The sequence below is a fragment of the Balearica regulorum genome, chromosome 2, assembly GCF_011004875.1.
Source record: "Balearica regulorum gibbericeps isolate bBalReg1 chromosome 2, bBalReg1.pri, whole genome shotgun sequence".
Classification (NCBI taxonomy): Eukaryota; Metazoa; Chordata; class Aves; order Gruiformes; family Gruidae; genus Balearica; species Balearica regulorum.
In genome coordinates this window covers 13113168-13129438 of record NC_046185.1, presented here as the reverse complement: position 1 = coordinate 13129438, position 16271 = coordinate 13113168, and the positions used below count along the sequence as shown (strand labels likewise).

At 41.6% G+C, this 16271-nt stretch overlaps 1 protein-coding gene across 2 annotated transcripts in view; it reads left to right on the top strand.

Moving 5' to 3' along the window:
* The first annotated feature begins 6248 nt into the window (after nt 1–6248).
* The window catches only part of FAM91A1 (family with sequence similarity 91 member A1), a 28177-nt gene continuing 18154 nt past the window's right edge, over nt 6249–16271 (top strand). For both annotated transcript variants that reach the window (XM_075743370.1, XM_075743369.1), the window contains exons 1-7: nt 6249–6475; nt 8366–8450; nt 9211–9362; nt 10262–10319; nt 11966–12033; nt 13274–13387; nt 14444–14534. In XM_075743370.1, coding sequence (XP_075599485.1) covers nt 6404–6475; nt 8366–8450; nt 9211–9362; nt 10262–10319; nt 11966–12033; nt 13274–13387; nt 14444–14534 — 640 coding nt within the window. In that variant the 5' untranslated portion in view covers nt 6249–6403. The remainder of the gene's footprint in view (nt 6476–8365; nt 8451–9210; nt 9363–10261; nt 10320–11965; nt 12034–13273; nt 13388–14443; nt 14535–16271) is intronic.

Here is a 16271-nt window from a genome sequence, read left to right as displayed (position 1 = left end):
AGGAAGCTGCAGCCTGTGGAAAGCCCACGCTGCGGCAGGTTCCTGGTAGGAATGGTGGCCCGTGGAGATGAGCCCATGCAGGAGGAGGTTTTCTGGCAGGACCTGTGACCCTGGGGGGGACCCATGCTGGAGCAGGGGAAGAACATGAGAAGGAAGGAGCAGCAGAGACAAAGTATTATGGACTGACTGTAACCCCCATTCCCTGTCCTCCTGTGCTGCTTGCGGGAAGAGGGTATAAAAGCTGGGAATGAAGTAGTGAAGTTGAGCCTGGGAAGAAGGGGAGGGAGAAAGGTGGGTTTAGTTTTGTCTTTGTTTCTCACTATCCTATTCTATTTTTAATTGGCAATACAGTAAATTAATTTCCCTAAGTCAAGCCTGTTTTGCCCCTGACAGTAACTGGTGAACAATCTCCCTGTCTTTATCTCAACCCATGAGCTGTTTAATTTTATTTTCTCCCTCTGTCCTTTTGAGGAGGGGGAGTGAGAGAACAGCTTGGGGGGCATGTGGCAGCCAGCCAAGGTCCTGCTTTAAACCTCAGACAGGACACCCAGAGAAAAATAAGAAAACAAGTACACTTGAATTTATAGTAGTTCAAGGGGAAAAAAAAATAAAAATCTATGTGATTATTTAAACAGCAAGCAAAAGAAAATCACTGTGTTACTGAAAGTGCAGTAGCAATTCTAGATTTTAAATGGTTTGATAGACAGTACTTTCCTGCAAAGACCTTGCTACCATTCAAACACTTAAAAATAAATGATCAGCTTTGATTACAGTGTTTGAACACATGCAATGTAAAAATCAAATGTGAGTATGAAGAATTTTATCCAGAATTCAATGCTTTGTGCTAACATATTATCTCTAAGGCGTTGTCAAAGCCTTTACTGAGCTGAGAACTACCCACATCTTTTATAATATTTTTGGGAACAAAGCCGTCCCAACTGACATTAAAGGAAATACTAAAGTTGGAAAGAAAGCAACTGAAGGGTTTCTTTGGAATCTGTCAGATCAGAGGGCACTCATAAGCTCAAATACAGACTGATAATCCTACTGTTTTTACTGGTTTTGAGTGAAATACCGCAGCTCAGAAGGTGCAACTCATTAAGGATTTAAAACAAACAGCAGATTGAGTCATACAACAGCGTGCTGTGCATGCAAATGGTCTATCTAAGCATGCAAATAGGGTATCAGTAGGAAAACTATGTGCTACTCCCACTGATCAATTTGACTTAGCTTACGTACTGGGAGTTTAAAAGTTTGTATAATTAACAAAAAATAAGGATTCTATGGTACTTTTCAGCTTTGTAAGTAACAGGACTGCCTCCCTGCAGAAGACCTGGGGACCATACTCCTATGAGTAACATACCCCCAGCAATGAGATAGGGGCATCTCTTGGTGTCTAATGAATGGAGTCCGTCTCCATCTATTTCTTCCTTCTTTTGCCAGCAGGATGGAAAAATGAGGCACGGGTATTATGTCACGGCAAGGTCAAGCAGGCTGGATGCAGAGAAGGCACAAAGGGCTTATCAAAAGGGTACCTATAAACAGACATTCTCCTCTGAAAGGTGGAGTGGAGAGAATTGAAAATGGTGAAAAGGAGATGAAACATTATACCAGGTAAGAAACACCACACACTGCAGAGTGCAACTGTAGACTGATAACACTGCTGCTCTGGAGATTATTGCCAGCTACTACCAAGTGAGTCTTTGCTGTAGAGGTAACCACGGAATTAGTTAAAGCTGATGGGCCTTAACTGAAGCTAAATGCAGAAGGCAATTAAAATCTTCAGTCTAGAGAATTAAGTGAAAGAATAAAGAACCAAGGTAGTAACAGGTAAGAACTAAGTGAAGCGGAGCTTTGCACTTTTTGCAGAGGATATTTGTGGTAGCAGCATGCCTACATGGCTAGGCAGTGGGATGGTACTTGGTCTGCAAGAAGAGGTGGAACCTTCCCTGGAGAGACAGGCACCTGGATTTCTGTGTGACAGAGAAACATGGCTTGTAGATTACATCAGAGTCAACAAAATTAATGCCTTCACCAACCTTGACTGCAGCATTGGTATGAGCTGTGAAATGGCTCTCACAGTGGTAGCAGTGCCTGGCATTCCTGTTCAACTCTGCTGATCCCTGGTGAATGTGTATGAGTGTGAAAATTTGCAGAAAGTAAAGACAACCACAAGAATTCTGAACAGTATTTGGAGATTTAACCACACCAGACAAAAAGGGCAGTGGGTTGACCAGAGACTGATCAGGCACTATCAGGGACCAAAAGATTTTCAGACAGGTTTACCAAGACATTCACCAACAGGGATAAGCTGCAGGAAGGACTTAAGCTTTTAAATGTTCACTTTGAAGAGGAATTTAAGGAGTTGAAAACTGGAGTGGAAGTCCTAAATAAACAATTCAGCTTGGCAACAAACTCAGCTAAACCTACGCATTTACAATGAATTTGTCTCCAGTTGGAAGTCAGTGTCCTTGAAGGAAGTCACCGTCCCATTCCTGGATATGCAAAACCCCATTATTTCTGAGGAAAGATTTCCCTGGGAACTATTTGGTCCTGAGATCCATGCTGCACAAATCACTCCTGAGAAAGAGACAAGAGTCATGTTGGAGTGTAGATATTCTTACCCCATGTTCATGAAGGTGGCGTGCAGATGATCAGGCCAGCCAGGACGAGAAGGAATGAGAAAAAGAGATCTCATTGCAGCTTCTCAGTGCAGGTGCTCAGTTCAGCGAACAGTTGCACTGATTCAGCTCAGCTGAATTTTTTTAAGGAAAAAAAGCAGACTTTTGAAAAGTCAGTGAACTGAAAGGTAGTATCTTTCGAGAAGGTGATCTCAGGAATGAAGGCTGCTGAGAATAACTGGAAGAGAAAATATTAAAACCCAGGAGGCAAATTTTCTCTATAGGAAGCAAAGATAGGAAGCATAGCAAGAAAAACGTGTAACAGTAAGTTTGCAACAAGTGCTCTTCAAGAAAACGAAACTCCAAAAGACAACCATAACTGAGGCTGCAAGTAGATACAGAGAACAAGAACTCAGGAATCAATTTAAAAAAGCAAATGGACAGAATGAGTTATGAACAGCAAGAGACATCAAAGGCAAAAAGAATATGGTCTGAAAATATCTCAAAAGTAAGGGATAAACAAAAGTGGACATTTATTAGAGAATGTGGAAGGAGAGTAGCTAATGGATGATGCACACCAGGCTAAAGTGTTCAATCCTTGTTTGACTTGTCCTCACAAAGGAAGATTATTCCTGCCAGAAATTAATGCATTTAAGTAGTCATGTGTACTAACCAGAATAGGAAAAAAAACCAAAACCAAACATTAATGAATATTCATGATATATAGTTGGTAGCACAGGTCTACTGAGTGCCAAACTAGGGGTAGCAATCTCTGAACCAGAGTCAATTACCTGTGAGCACTAACACAGGTCAAGGAGTGTCATAAAGGACTGGAGAAGGCTACACAGCTACACATAGTGCCCATGTTCCAAGATAAATCTGTTCATTGCTGCAACTGCCTGAAGGGTCAGCTGGAGAAAATGTAAGCTGCAAAACATTCTACACATACATACGCATCCTGAGGAGCAGAGCTGGGAGGCAGTGGATGTTGTTTTAATGATATCCTAAGGTTTGGAAAAAAGGATCAGTAGCCTGATCTTCAGTGCTCACTGTATTTTACACACATGATTTCCACCAATGAGATTATAACTTCAGAGTCCAATGGCCTCAACCGAAGGTGCAGGAGTTCAGAGTGTTTTATCTATAGCCTTCATTTAGAAAGTGAATTTGAATCAGTTGTCTGCAAATTCTCAAACTCATTAATAAACATTTTTGTTGTATGGTACCCTTTCTGATAATAAATTAAAATCCTGTTAAAAATCAAGTACTTCCACTATTGTCTTCTAATCACAGCTCAGCTCGATTATTCTGTCTTTCTGAAGACCTACCCCATGCCAATTAATTTCCTTCTAAGCGTCTTGTTTTTCTTCCCTTTTGCCAGTGCTATCACTGAAAAGTCTGAGGCAGCTAATAGGAATTTAATGCAGTAGGAATACCGTGTACCTTACTGTTATTCTAAGCATATGAATTTTTAGCTTGTGGATTCTCATCTGTCTTACTAAAAGTATTATTCAGATGCCGGTGCCACTAACAAGATAATTTACCTCAGAACCATCCAAGAAAAAAAATTGTCCTGCCCTGTTGAGAGGTGTGTCTAATCACTGATATCAAAAGCAAACAGACAGTACCAACCAAAGACCTGTACCATCTGGTTTATGTGGCAACGGGCAAGGCAAAAAGGGTTTCTTATTAATTTCTTTTCATAGTTTATTTATAAACCATTGTAGGGTGTGACAGAGAAAGGCTCATAAGAAACCTGACAATTAGGTTTGAAAGAATAAAGAATTAAGGATGAGGTCAGGTTGGTGGGCTGTGACTGTGTTCCTGGACTGAATCCTGGCAGTGGTATGAGCAGGGGGACCTTGCCTGAGACTCGAGATTGTGTGAGCTGCTCACCATCTCCTCAGCTGCAGGAATCTCTGTGTGTTGGCACCATGGGGCACGTCCACAGGCTGAGGCTTTGTGTCTCTGCAGTTATGCAGAAGTAGGATCCCGAAGCCATCAGTGACACTGCAGGAGAATCGAGTCTGTAGTTCTCTGGGGACCTACTTGAAGATAACAGAGCATTGAGTTTCTAGTGCTGATCCCCTTCCAGCTCTGCCACCACTGCTACAAGGTTATTACCAAGCATACAGGATAACAGCCTTAAAAATTAAATGGCACAAGTGATGTGGGGCTAATTTGCTTTGTTTATTCTACTTATATATCAAAACATTCACTAAAATGTTGTGGTGTTAAAAATATACCCCATCTGCAATTCCCTGTCACTTAAACAATAAGAAAATTCTTCCGCATGGAAAGTTGGCACTGAGTTTGATGCTGGTAAGACTTTAAATGACTCATAACATCCTACATCCTAAGACAAGGAGGGGCACCTGCTCCTGTTTTATTTGAAGCAGCTTCCTTGATGGTATTAATCCACTTGCTCAAAACCTTGTATGATTAGGATGGGCTGCTGTTGGTATTCAGGTCTGCAAGCTTTCAGTCCCCACACTATGCAGACCACAGACTGGGGGCACAGCTGGTGGGCATAGCCCAGGGCCACTGCTGAATGAAATGTTTTTATTCGTTCCTTGTCGTGAAATGCTTACTTCTGCTTGTGCACCTGCCCTTGCTTTGAGCAGTCACTAGCATTTGTCCAGGTGTATTTTGAATTGTGTTAGGAAATGAAGGTTAACAGTAACCAGGTAGGTAACAGAGGTATTTTAAGCTTGGATCTACTACCAAACAGTCAGTCCAAGGACAGCTGTGTTCGTTTATAGGGGAAGCAGCCAAGCTGAGTGATAGCCTTTTCGAGGCACAAATACAGAATCATAGAATCACAGAATGGTTTGGGTTGGAAGGGACCTCAAAGACCATCTAGTTCCAACCCCCCTGCCATGGGCAGGGACACCCTCCACTAGACCAGGTTGCCCAAAGCCCCATCCAACCTGGCCTTGAACACTTCCAGGGAGGTGGCATCCACAGCTTCTCTGGGCAACCTGTGCCAGTGCCTCACCAGCCTCACAGGGAAGAATTTACTCTTAATATCTAATCTAAATCTACCCTCTTTTTAGTTTAAACCCATTACCCCTTGTCCTGTCACTACACTCCCTGATAAACAGTCCCTCTCCAGCTTTCCTGTAGGCCCCTTCAGGTACTGGAAGGCCGCTCTAAGGTCTCCCTGGAGCCTTCTCTTCTCCAGGCTGAACAACCCCAACTCTCTCAGCCTGTCCTCACAGGAGAGGTGCTCCAGCCCTCTGATCAGCTTCGCGGCCTCCTCTGGACTCGCCCCAACGGCTCCGTGTCTGTTTCGTGCTGGGGCCCGCACAGCCGGACGCAGTACTCCGGTGAGGTACGCGATTCTCAAAGCGCGTGCGGATGTACAGCGCCTGCTGGGGCAGTGACTGAACGCGCTGGCTGCGAAGCACAGACCCCATCTCCGCTTACAGCGTGTTAACACCGATCGAAACAACCCCGCCGCACTTCCCCCCCCCCCCCCCCCCGTCTGACAGAGCGGCGGAAAGAAAGGGGGCATCGGGACCCCCCGCCCCCGCCGCGCGCCCACCGCCGCGCGCACGCGCAGCCACGCCCCCCGCTACCGACCGTATCCCGGGGTGACGGCCAGCCCTGGCCCCCCCCGCCGGAACTGACGTATCGGGGCGTTTCCGGGGGGGGCGTAACGCGGAAGCGGTGGCGGGCAGGAGGTGGTTGCGGCAGCGGCGGGCCGAGGGCAGGGCGGCCCCTGGGCTGGAGCGCCTCCCGGCGGCGGGGCCTCCCGGCGCGTCCGGGCCTCATTCGCCATGAACATCGACGTGGAGTTCCATATCCGCCACAACTACCCATGGGGCCGGCTGCCGGCCAGCGTCAAGCAGGTACCGGCGGGCGGGCAGGGTCCGGGCTGCCGAGGTCGCGGCCCGGGGAAGTGGAGGGCGGGAGAGCGCCAGGCGGAGTGCGGGGAGACGCGGGGACTCAGCTCTGCCTGCCAAGGGGGAAGGCAGGCGGCTCTGGCCGCGGGGATCGTGGGGTGCCTGCGTGGGGGGGTAGGTGTGTGGCTGTGGGGAGAAGGGGCGTATGGGGGCGAGCGTGGGATTCCCTGCGGAGGGGGAGGGTATGGGGCCTGCGTGTGAGGCGGGGGGACGTGGGGTTGCGCGCGGCCCCGCTGTGGGGAGGGAGGGCCGGTGCCTGTGGTGTCACTGTGGAGAGAAGGGGATATGAGGGCGGTGTGGGGTCTGTGTGGGAGCAGTGGGGAGATACATGCGTGTGTTCGGGAGGGCCTCTGTGAGGAGAGGGGAGCATAGGGGTGGTTTGAGGCCCCTGTGGGCAGAGATGTGGAGGTCTTCTCTCAGCTTGTCCAGACATAAGACCACCTGAGACGAGTATCCCTCCTGCAGCCCCTGAGTAGTGTGAGCTGAACCAGGACAAGTGTCAGAGACTTGTGCAGCCCCGTGTTTCCGTAGCCAGGGAACTGTTTCAGTGAGTGGCTCATGGAAAAGAAAACCTCATGAAATTTTGATTTGCTGGATTTAATGGGCCTCTGATAGCAGGGGGGAGGTATAGTGTCGAGAGGAGGTTCTTGTCTCCAAACAAAGTCTTATGCTGCTTGAAAGCAAGCGCTGTTAAACAATTCTTGCTCTTGCACAATAGAAGGATGGAAGGGATAAGTAGCGGCTGCAGGCCCTGAGTAATTGAATTCCTTGAGTTTGAGATTTCAGGAGCTATAAGAGGGGCATGAACGATGATTTCTGTTTACCTGCCTAGCTGAGTGCCATACCGTTGGCTATGTGATTCAGGATAGAAAATATGCCAGTAATTTAATGCATTATTTACTTTAATGTAACTTCCAGAGTAGTGTTTTGTTTACTTTAGTGTTAGCATAGTCCTTAATATTTTTGTTCTTCGAGCAAATGGATCCCTCTTTGGATATTGTATCAGTTATGGACCCTGTCTGTGATATCGGGTGTTTCTTTTCTAATACCTGATTCTGCAGTATATATGCAGCTTACTTGTTTATCCCATATATGCAGTAAAATACCTTTTTATCTAAGGATTTTTTTTTTTAATATGGGCATCAATGAGGGGAAAAAACCCCAACCTGATCGCTTGTTGCAGATGCAGAGTAGAAGAGTAATATGAAGAATTTTGAGGGGACAGTTTTTGAAATAAGGCATTTAAAGCATCAACCAAAGTCCTCTTTTTATCTTCTTTCATGATAGTAATGTGCTGTGCTTACACCTAAATCTTGTGACCTAGATTGTGGTCACAATCTTGTGATTGCCTTCCTTGTGTGAAGCTACAACTTGAACTGTTTCTTTATTTATTTTTTGCATTATAAGCTTCTGATGTGCAGCAGCTGAAGCTTCATGTGTCGTTCACCATGCTTGGTTTATGCCACACTAATTCTGGGTAATTCTTCAAGGCTGCAAGATGCTGAATGCTTGGGTAAAATGCTTGATGCTTCATGTCTTCTAAAAGGTGATTTAAAACCTTTGATTTGAGAATTAGATGCTCCATTTTTTATTGGAATGGTACTAGGAAAAAAAATCTAAAGATTATTGCTTAAATCTGCATCCTGTGTAGAGACACCTATTTAACTAAAAATACTTTTGACCTCATGCAGAGACTGAAGATAACTATCATTGTATTGAACTGGGGGACTCCTTGAGTAATGACAACTGCCTGTGTGTTCCTCATAAGACACTTTGCAGTGGCTTAACTAAAAGGGCTTTTATGTGTGTTGGCTAAAAGGCCTTTATGTTTTCAAGGGTCTTGGAAACTCTCAGAGGGAATATGAAAGGCAGGTCGTACTCTACAGCATCCGCAATCAGTTACGATATCGGAATAACTTAGGTGAGTAAAGAAGCTAAGTAATTTCTAATTGCTACCTGATTCTTCTGTGTGGAAGCTTGTCTTTACTGTAAAACTGCAAGAGCGAGCCCTGTTCAAAGGTCCCTCCTTCGCTGAAAATAAATACTTTTAAGTGATAAAACATCAAGAAAATTCTTGACTTTTGAGTCCCTTTGGCAGCTTTTCTAGCAAAGCACTCTTTAAGGTTACTGAGTTGGCAGGTGAAACTGAATTCCTGCTGTAGTTATGTTGCCCTTTTCCAAGAAATCAAGAGATGTTAAGAGAGGATTTGACTTACAGAATAAAGCCTGTCACTATGAGATGCAGACGTCAGCCCTGACTCACATGAGCTATTGGCTATGACTTGTTTACAGACTTTTAATTTATTTTGCATTGACTGCATCCATTTGTCTTCCCAAAGTAGATGATAGTTTCACTAATTAAAAGATAATTTTCTACAGCGTGCATGAGTTCTGTCTCAACAGGCCACTTCCTGGTGACCTGTAAAATAAATCTGCTCTGTTCTAATGCCATCCTTAAAGGCTCTAAGAGTACTTGTGATCTTTGAGGTCCCTTCCAACCCAAACCATTCTATGATTCTATGTAGAAATCCTTGAATGCTGAATGCCCTGCAGCACTCCTTTATTTTGTTTTCAGTTTTTTGTCAATTGCCGTTATACTATTTTTAATCCTTTTGTTATAACACTTTTTTTTTATTAAATTGAACACAGTACAGTGTAACTGTATTTTTCTCCCCTTGTAGTTAAGCATGTCAAGAAAGACGAACGTAAATATTACGAGGATCTGTTAAAATACAGTCGAGATCATCTCATGTTGTACCCTTATCACTTGTCTGACATCATGGTAAAAGGTCTGAGAGTAACACCATTTTCCTATTACACAGGCATAATGGAGGTGAGTACAAAACTATGGCAAGAATATGTTGTTTTCTGCCCTGGAGAGGTTGGTAATGGGCCCCATAACGCATACGAGGCAGTGTCGTGTAGTTCATCTGGTTTGGGTAGGGTCTGCTAACAAGTAAGGCAGCAGTAAGGAAAGTTTCTAGAGAACTCCTTGTACCTGCAGTTTTTTCCCTTTTGCCTTCCAAGAGCTGGACTTTGTCATGTGGAGCTGGGGTGGGACTCACTCTAAGGCCAGCGTTTCTCTTGTGGGGTTTGAGATTTGTGACTCTTCACTTCAAACTGTAAAAGAAATACCTCATTCTGTTAGATTAATAAAACAAAGAGCATTACCATTTTTAAAAACCAGCACATTTGAATGGTTATTTTCTTTTTTTTTTGTTGTTTTTCAAAAAGGACACTTAACCATATTAGAAGCTTTTTCAAAAGCTTGAAGCAGATCCTTTTTATGAGAACAAAAACGGTTCTGTTTTCTGTCAGCACTCTGGCAATCTTCTTTTATTTTCGTTGGATATCAGAAGTGCTTTTTTTTGTTTTGTGTATAGTGATTGCAGACATAACGGATTAGTAGTTAGCTTATTCTGTTATTACTGTTAGCAATTCTATGCACTGTTTGGTTTTTTTTTGTGAAGGCAGATACAGGATTTTGTTTGTTATTCTTTCAATCAGCATTTTTCTTTATAAACCTTATGTTAAACAGAAGTCTCATTTTTAATGTATTTAGCTTATTTTGTAATGATTAATCAAGTAATTGGCAAGTTTGATAAGGGAACTGACTTTAATAGATTTGTTTTAATCTCATTTTGTTATTTAAAAAATACAGGCAGAATTTTGGACTTGTTTCTCTGAAATGATGACTTTCTTGTTGCAACTAAGTTTTCTTGTTTTTTTCAGGATATAATGAACAGTGAAAAAAGCTATGATTCATTACCCAACTTCACTGCTGCTGACTGTAAGTGTTATCTAGTTGCATTACTGCTTTCAGTGAGTTGGAAATAAGGAGCTTCTGAAAGTGGATTTGCGGGCACCCGCTTGCTTGAACACAAGCATGTGAATGAAAGTGTAGAAGCATTTAAAGAGTGATATTAAGGAGTGTGTGCTCTCCATACAGAGTTCTGTGTGTATGGTCAGCACTGGAATTGGGCTAGTTTGAGTACAGATAGGCGTGTGCAAACCTTGTGCAGCTTCTGTCCTTGCTTGCATTGTGTTCCTGTTTGCTTGGACTTGTGGGTGGAAAGTCTTACTGGCTGTTGTGCATCAGCAAGCTGAGCTGCTGGTCCTTTCCTAGTGTGATTTTTGGCAGAGAGCTTTAGCAAGACACTGAGAGGCTGTTGACACTCCTATGAATTAGCATCAGCATGGATTGAGGGATGATGTACCAGAAAAGAGAGAGAAGAGAATGTAGTATTTTAGAAACTCCTGGATGTGTCAGATGTTTTATCCTGCTTTCTATTAGACTGTTGTGGGTATGGGATGGGAGCTTAGGAAAGCAAAAAATGTTGAACCTGGTGGAGGAGAACAGAGTAAGAGCAATAGCCTACTGATAAGTCTTAGAGTGCAAAATGTAAACTGCTGGCGTGGGGGGTGGGGATGTCAATCAAACCTGCCACTGACCAGTTATTTATAGCTAAAGACTTCAGTCCTCACACTTGGTATGAATTTATAAAGTCCTCTTTCAGGATAGCATGTAGTCAGATGGGGAGTAGACTGTGGCTTTTGAAAACAGTTGTTTTTGGGCTTTTCCTTTTTGAAAAGGATACTGTCAGTTAACTGTACTAATTTGCCTCTATGTAATGTTCACACTGGGGAAACAGATAAGGAAAAACCTTCTTCCTCAGCACCACGTAGCTTGTTGGAAACCTAGTGTTAGCCAGGGGTATGAAGAGAGGAAAGGCTTCCCTGTTCTCTGAGCCCTAGCCATTCTGTTATTTTAGCAGCAGCTGCAGGTCAGTGATAGCAGTATAATTAAGTTAAACATCTTTATTACCATTTGGTCATAAAAACTAGTGTCAAACTAGAAAGTTGGTGTTAAAGCTGAGACAGAATATGGGTTAAAAATAACGAGTTGTTTTCCAATATCTATTAATGGTTGAAGGCTAGAGAGTATAGAATTAAATTTTGATTCAGTTTAACTTAATCATCTTCATTAGAGGCTTATGTGGCCTTTTGTGCTCTAATTCTTAGTTTAGAGTTCTAATCCAGTGTGTGGTGTGGGCTTTGTTAGGGAGAAGAAAAACTATTGACCAAAATCTGGTACAAATTTAGTCCTGTTAACTTGAAGCATAGTTATTACCTGTTGATGTGAGTGTAGGAGAGAAAGGGATTGGATTATTCCCTGCTACCCTGTGACTTGTGATACGGGATTTTTTTTTAACCCGTACAGAGTAAATGAATGGGGATGGATTCTGGTTTTAGAGGCACATATTTTTCTGTCAAATTCAGTTAGAACTAGATTTAGCTCCTATAACTATCCATTTATTTTGGGAAGAAAGAGTAATTAAAAACATTATAGAAGTAGGTCTGATTCTTTGAAGAATGTTTTAAGTATCTTCAGCTTAAACCTGTCTTAAGAGAAATAAAACCTTACTTACTTTTCAGGTCTAAGACTTCTTGGTATAGGAAGAAACCAGTATATAGATCTAATGAACCAATGTAGGTCTTCAAAAGTAAGTTTATCTTTATTTTCCCCTCCCTTTCCTTCGCCCTTCCCTCCCCCTCCATATTATTTCATAGCAAATGAAGAATGGAATCATTTCCTGGGCCTAGTTAGTTTAATAGCGTGGCTAATTGAATGTGACATAGTATATTGCTAATTGTGTTTCCTGAAGTTAATGAAGAGCTTTTAAATTTAAAATTAAAGTATGGTAAAGAAAAAGATATTGAATGCTATGAGGCTGGCTGAGGTTTTTTTGTTTTGGTTGGGTTTTTTATTTTATTTTATATTTTCAGAGCTATATTTACTCTATGGCACCAGATCACTAATGTCTTCTGGCTGGTATAAACATGAGCTAAAATACTGTTTCTGGAAGTGTTTCTGTGGGTGCAGTTGAGATCAGAGTTTATTCTGGGACAGTCCTCCATCTAGGTGTAAATTTTTATAGTATGTATGTTTTTCTCTAAGACAGTGGTAATGAGTCTGAACAGGCACCCTTGCATGTGAACAGCACACATGCAAAACATTGTAATGATTGTTGATAGAAGTAGGCTCTTTAGTTCGCAACAGTTTCTTTCTTCAGGAAACTCCCAAGTGCTCTTACAGTAGCTTCAAGGTGAAATGTGCTTACCAAAATATGAAGCTGATAGTGAACCAAAAAGTAATGGCTATACAATGGAAGAGAATCTATTTAGGTCTATAAATAAACAATATCCTGCAGTTTTTCTTTCTTGGATTAACATTCACTGTACTTTTTTTAGCACTATGCTTATAGAGAGTATGGGGTACTTTGTCCTGTAAAGTAAATAAAATATGTTCCTAAAATGTTTGGGTTTTTTGATCAGTGAACATCTTTAAAAATACTCTATTTGTATACTTTGTTTGCTGTGCTCTCTTACCTGTTGACATTAGAAAATATCATAAACAGTTTAAATTTGGACTCAATCCTAATGTGTTTGAATAGTGTGGGTTTTAATTAGTGACACATGCAATATGGAAAAAAATATGTGTTTATGGGAAGACTTAACAGATGTAAATGGGTTTTTTTCCCTTCCCATTTTCATGTGATTTGAGAGAGGAGGGAAACTTTTACTACACAACAAGGCTAATAGTACTTGTGCATGTCCAGTCTATAACTATAATGTACTTAAAAATGGATGCTTATAAAAATCAGTTTATATAAAAAGGTGAGTGGCTGTCTGCACATGTGAAGAGCTCTTTATTACTATCTCAAATGGACTGTATCACTGCAGAAGTTTTTCAGAAGGAAAACTGCTCATGATCTGTTACCTGTGAAACCCGTGGAGATCACTATAGAAGCATGGTGGGTTGTGCAGTCTGGCTACATCACTGAGGATGACATCAAGGTATTTTAGTATGGATTGCATCTCTGATTTTGAGTGAATACTGATAGTCCCTGAAAACAGGGACTTCCTTTTGTGTAGAATACACAGAGATTATGTTGCAGGTTTGTAACAACTCTTTTATGGAAATTGTGATAGGAACTAATAGAAACTGATGTTTTCTTTGTTGACATATTCTACCCTTTCCCTCCTTTGTGCATTCTGCACTGTGTACAGTGCTGAGGTGGTTTTGCATCAACCAATCTGTGGTAACTAATGTGCATGATAATGTGCTTTGTAGGGAACAAGCAACAAAATATGTTTTCCTAAATTTCATATTTAAGCCCTGACAGTTCAGTTTTGACTTAATCTTCAGTATGAGAATCAGAATATTGCTTTACTTCAATATCCATTTTCATTGTTTCTGCTCCTCATGTCTCATTTTCTTCATTGTTTGCACATGAAAAACTTGTGAGCTGACAATGTTTCATCCTCATTCTACTTCCATTCTCACAGTTTCTTTTTACAGTCAGCTAGTCATTTGATCTGGATTTAGTTCCTTCTTTGTAAGTCTTTTGTTTAGATTGGAATATATTTTAATAAGTGGTGGGATTATTTTTCGACTACTATTTGGAATATCTTTAGGCAGTGGCTACTCTTACATGCCATCAACCCAGAGTAGTTAACCTGAAGCACGTTATTTTGATATTGTAATGAACCTTTTTCTAGAATGGTTCCAGTTGTGTGGCTGAACACTCAGTTTGGAAGTTTTAAAGTGCAAACGTATTATACTGTGGACTTCACTTGCCAGATACCTGTGCAATTAAGTACCGTTCCTAGAGCATGCTCTAGGAATTTTGTGCAGGGACAAGAGTAAAAAATTTTAAAACTTCAACAGGAACTGCAGTGAATTCTTCAGTGCAAATATTGTCATTAAGAACATGGGTTACTTTCTATATTCTTATATTACTTATGACTGATTTGAGGCTGAAATGTTTGGGATTTTTTTTTTGAGTGATATTAAGTAAGTTGCATAGACTTTTTTCTACAAAAGACTGACATGATTTTTTTTCAACCTAGATTTGTACTACATCAGAGAAGTCTGCTGTTGATAAGATAATTGATTCAGGCCCTCAGCTTGCTGGTTCACTAGACTTCAATGTAGTTCATAGTAAGTTTTCAATGAACGTTCCTTTTCTGTTTGTAGATCTTAGTAAATTCTGAGAGTAGTATCTGAAAACTAGGAGCAAAAGGGGATGTAGACAGCTGAAGCGTAAGAGGAGGTGGAGGAAAATACTCAAGAGCTTGTACAGACTGCAGTCTAGATCTTGTAAATGATTTAACAGTGAGCCATTAGCAGCTGTTGCTCTGTTATGGTTTGATTCAACAAATTCTTTCATTAGAAACTGTCCGTAAAGATTATGGGGAAAGGGAATGTAGATGAGGACAAGAGAAACTAAAATTAAAAATGTCAGTGTTGGTAATCTGGGGTGGTAAAACTTCACTCCTTGCTTTTCAAAGGAGGAGAGTTTTTGTGTTTTTGGTACTGTTTGAACACCATAAAAATGGGGCTTAAATCTAAGAGGCTGTTATGTTTCTGAAAGGTCTGCAACCGTTAACTGAAAAATGGTGTGTATGTGTCTCCCCATTTCAAGTAACAAGTATCAGATATAAACAAATTGTATTGGACAAGGGAGTACAAATTCAATGACAAACTCCTCCTTGAGAAGCCTTCTGTAAATGTTGGGCTTACTACAAGCAATTGAACCTGCACACTGTAGTTTTCCTAACAAATTGAGGCAGAATTCCACTGCCTGTTACCAAAGCAGAACAAAGTAATAAAAAAAGTGAGGCAGGGGAAATTCAAGCTCTGGAGTGGATCTGAAACAGTATGGGGCTTAAGAAAATTTGATTCTGAAAACACTTCATGATCTTTTTCTGTACGTGGCCTGGTAGCGTTTGTGGAGAGGGTTGCAGGTCAGGTTTAGTAGTTGTAAAAGGATTGAACGTATTTTTCTACCCTGGCTCATGGGTAGAAAAAGAACGTACAGACGATTAATGAACTGTCAGTAGGATGGGATTTTTATGGGGAAAGCAGACTGTTCAGTCCAAACTATGATGCTGTCAGTACATTTCAGGTACAGGAAGTAGGGATGTATCAGTTATGAGAGCTGAATCTGAAGGAGAGACACTGAAAAGCACCCTTAGCACGTTGATGGCTTGTAATGTCGTCCTGATCCATTAAAGCTGGTTTATTGATCCACATCAGTTTGCACAGCTGAGTATGTGTCACTGCCCGTGCTGAACAGCAATTGTATCAGCATGAATTCAGGTTAGTTGTTGCTTTAATGCAGGCATTTTATCCAAAATCTGATTTTACTAGATATATTGTAGATATATGCACACATACTATAGCTGGGCTGAGCTCTGTGTGTGTGTGAAACATCCTGACAATTCTACTTCAGGTGTTTGATAACACTTCACCTGTGGGTTGTTGGTACACTTCCTCCCTGCTGTAATGAATACGGTGTAGATGGAGTGATCTTGGCTAACACTACAGGAACCACTGACAATAAATTTGGCTTATTTTATACTGTGTAATTGAGCTTTATGCTTTACTATGAGAGTATAGCTGTTACAAACCTTAGACTCTGAAGATAGCCATGCTGAAATGTTTTGTCCTTCCTTAAAAACTTCTCCCTGGCTTATCTACTCCGCAGAACTCAGTTGAGATACTTAGTGCTCAAATCAATCTCATGTGGGGAAAGTGTCATTTAAAAATCTACCATATTATTGCACTTATTGTGTGCAATGTCCATCTGTATCTGCTGCAGCTTTGCTGATGCCTTGTGCTGAAGTACCACAGAATTTATGTTTGCAGTTGTATAAAAAGGACTTTCTGTGAAGA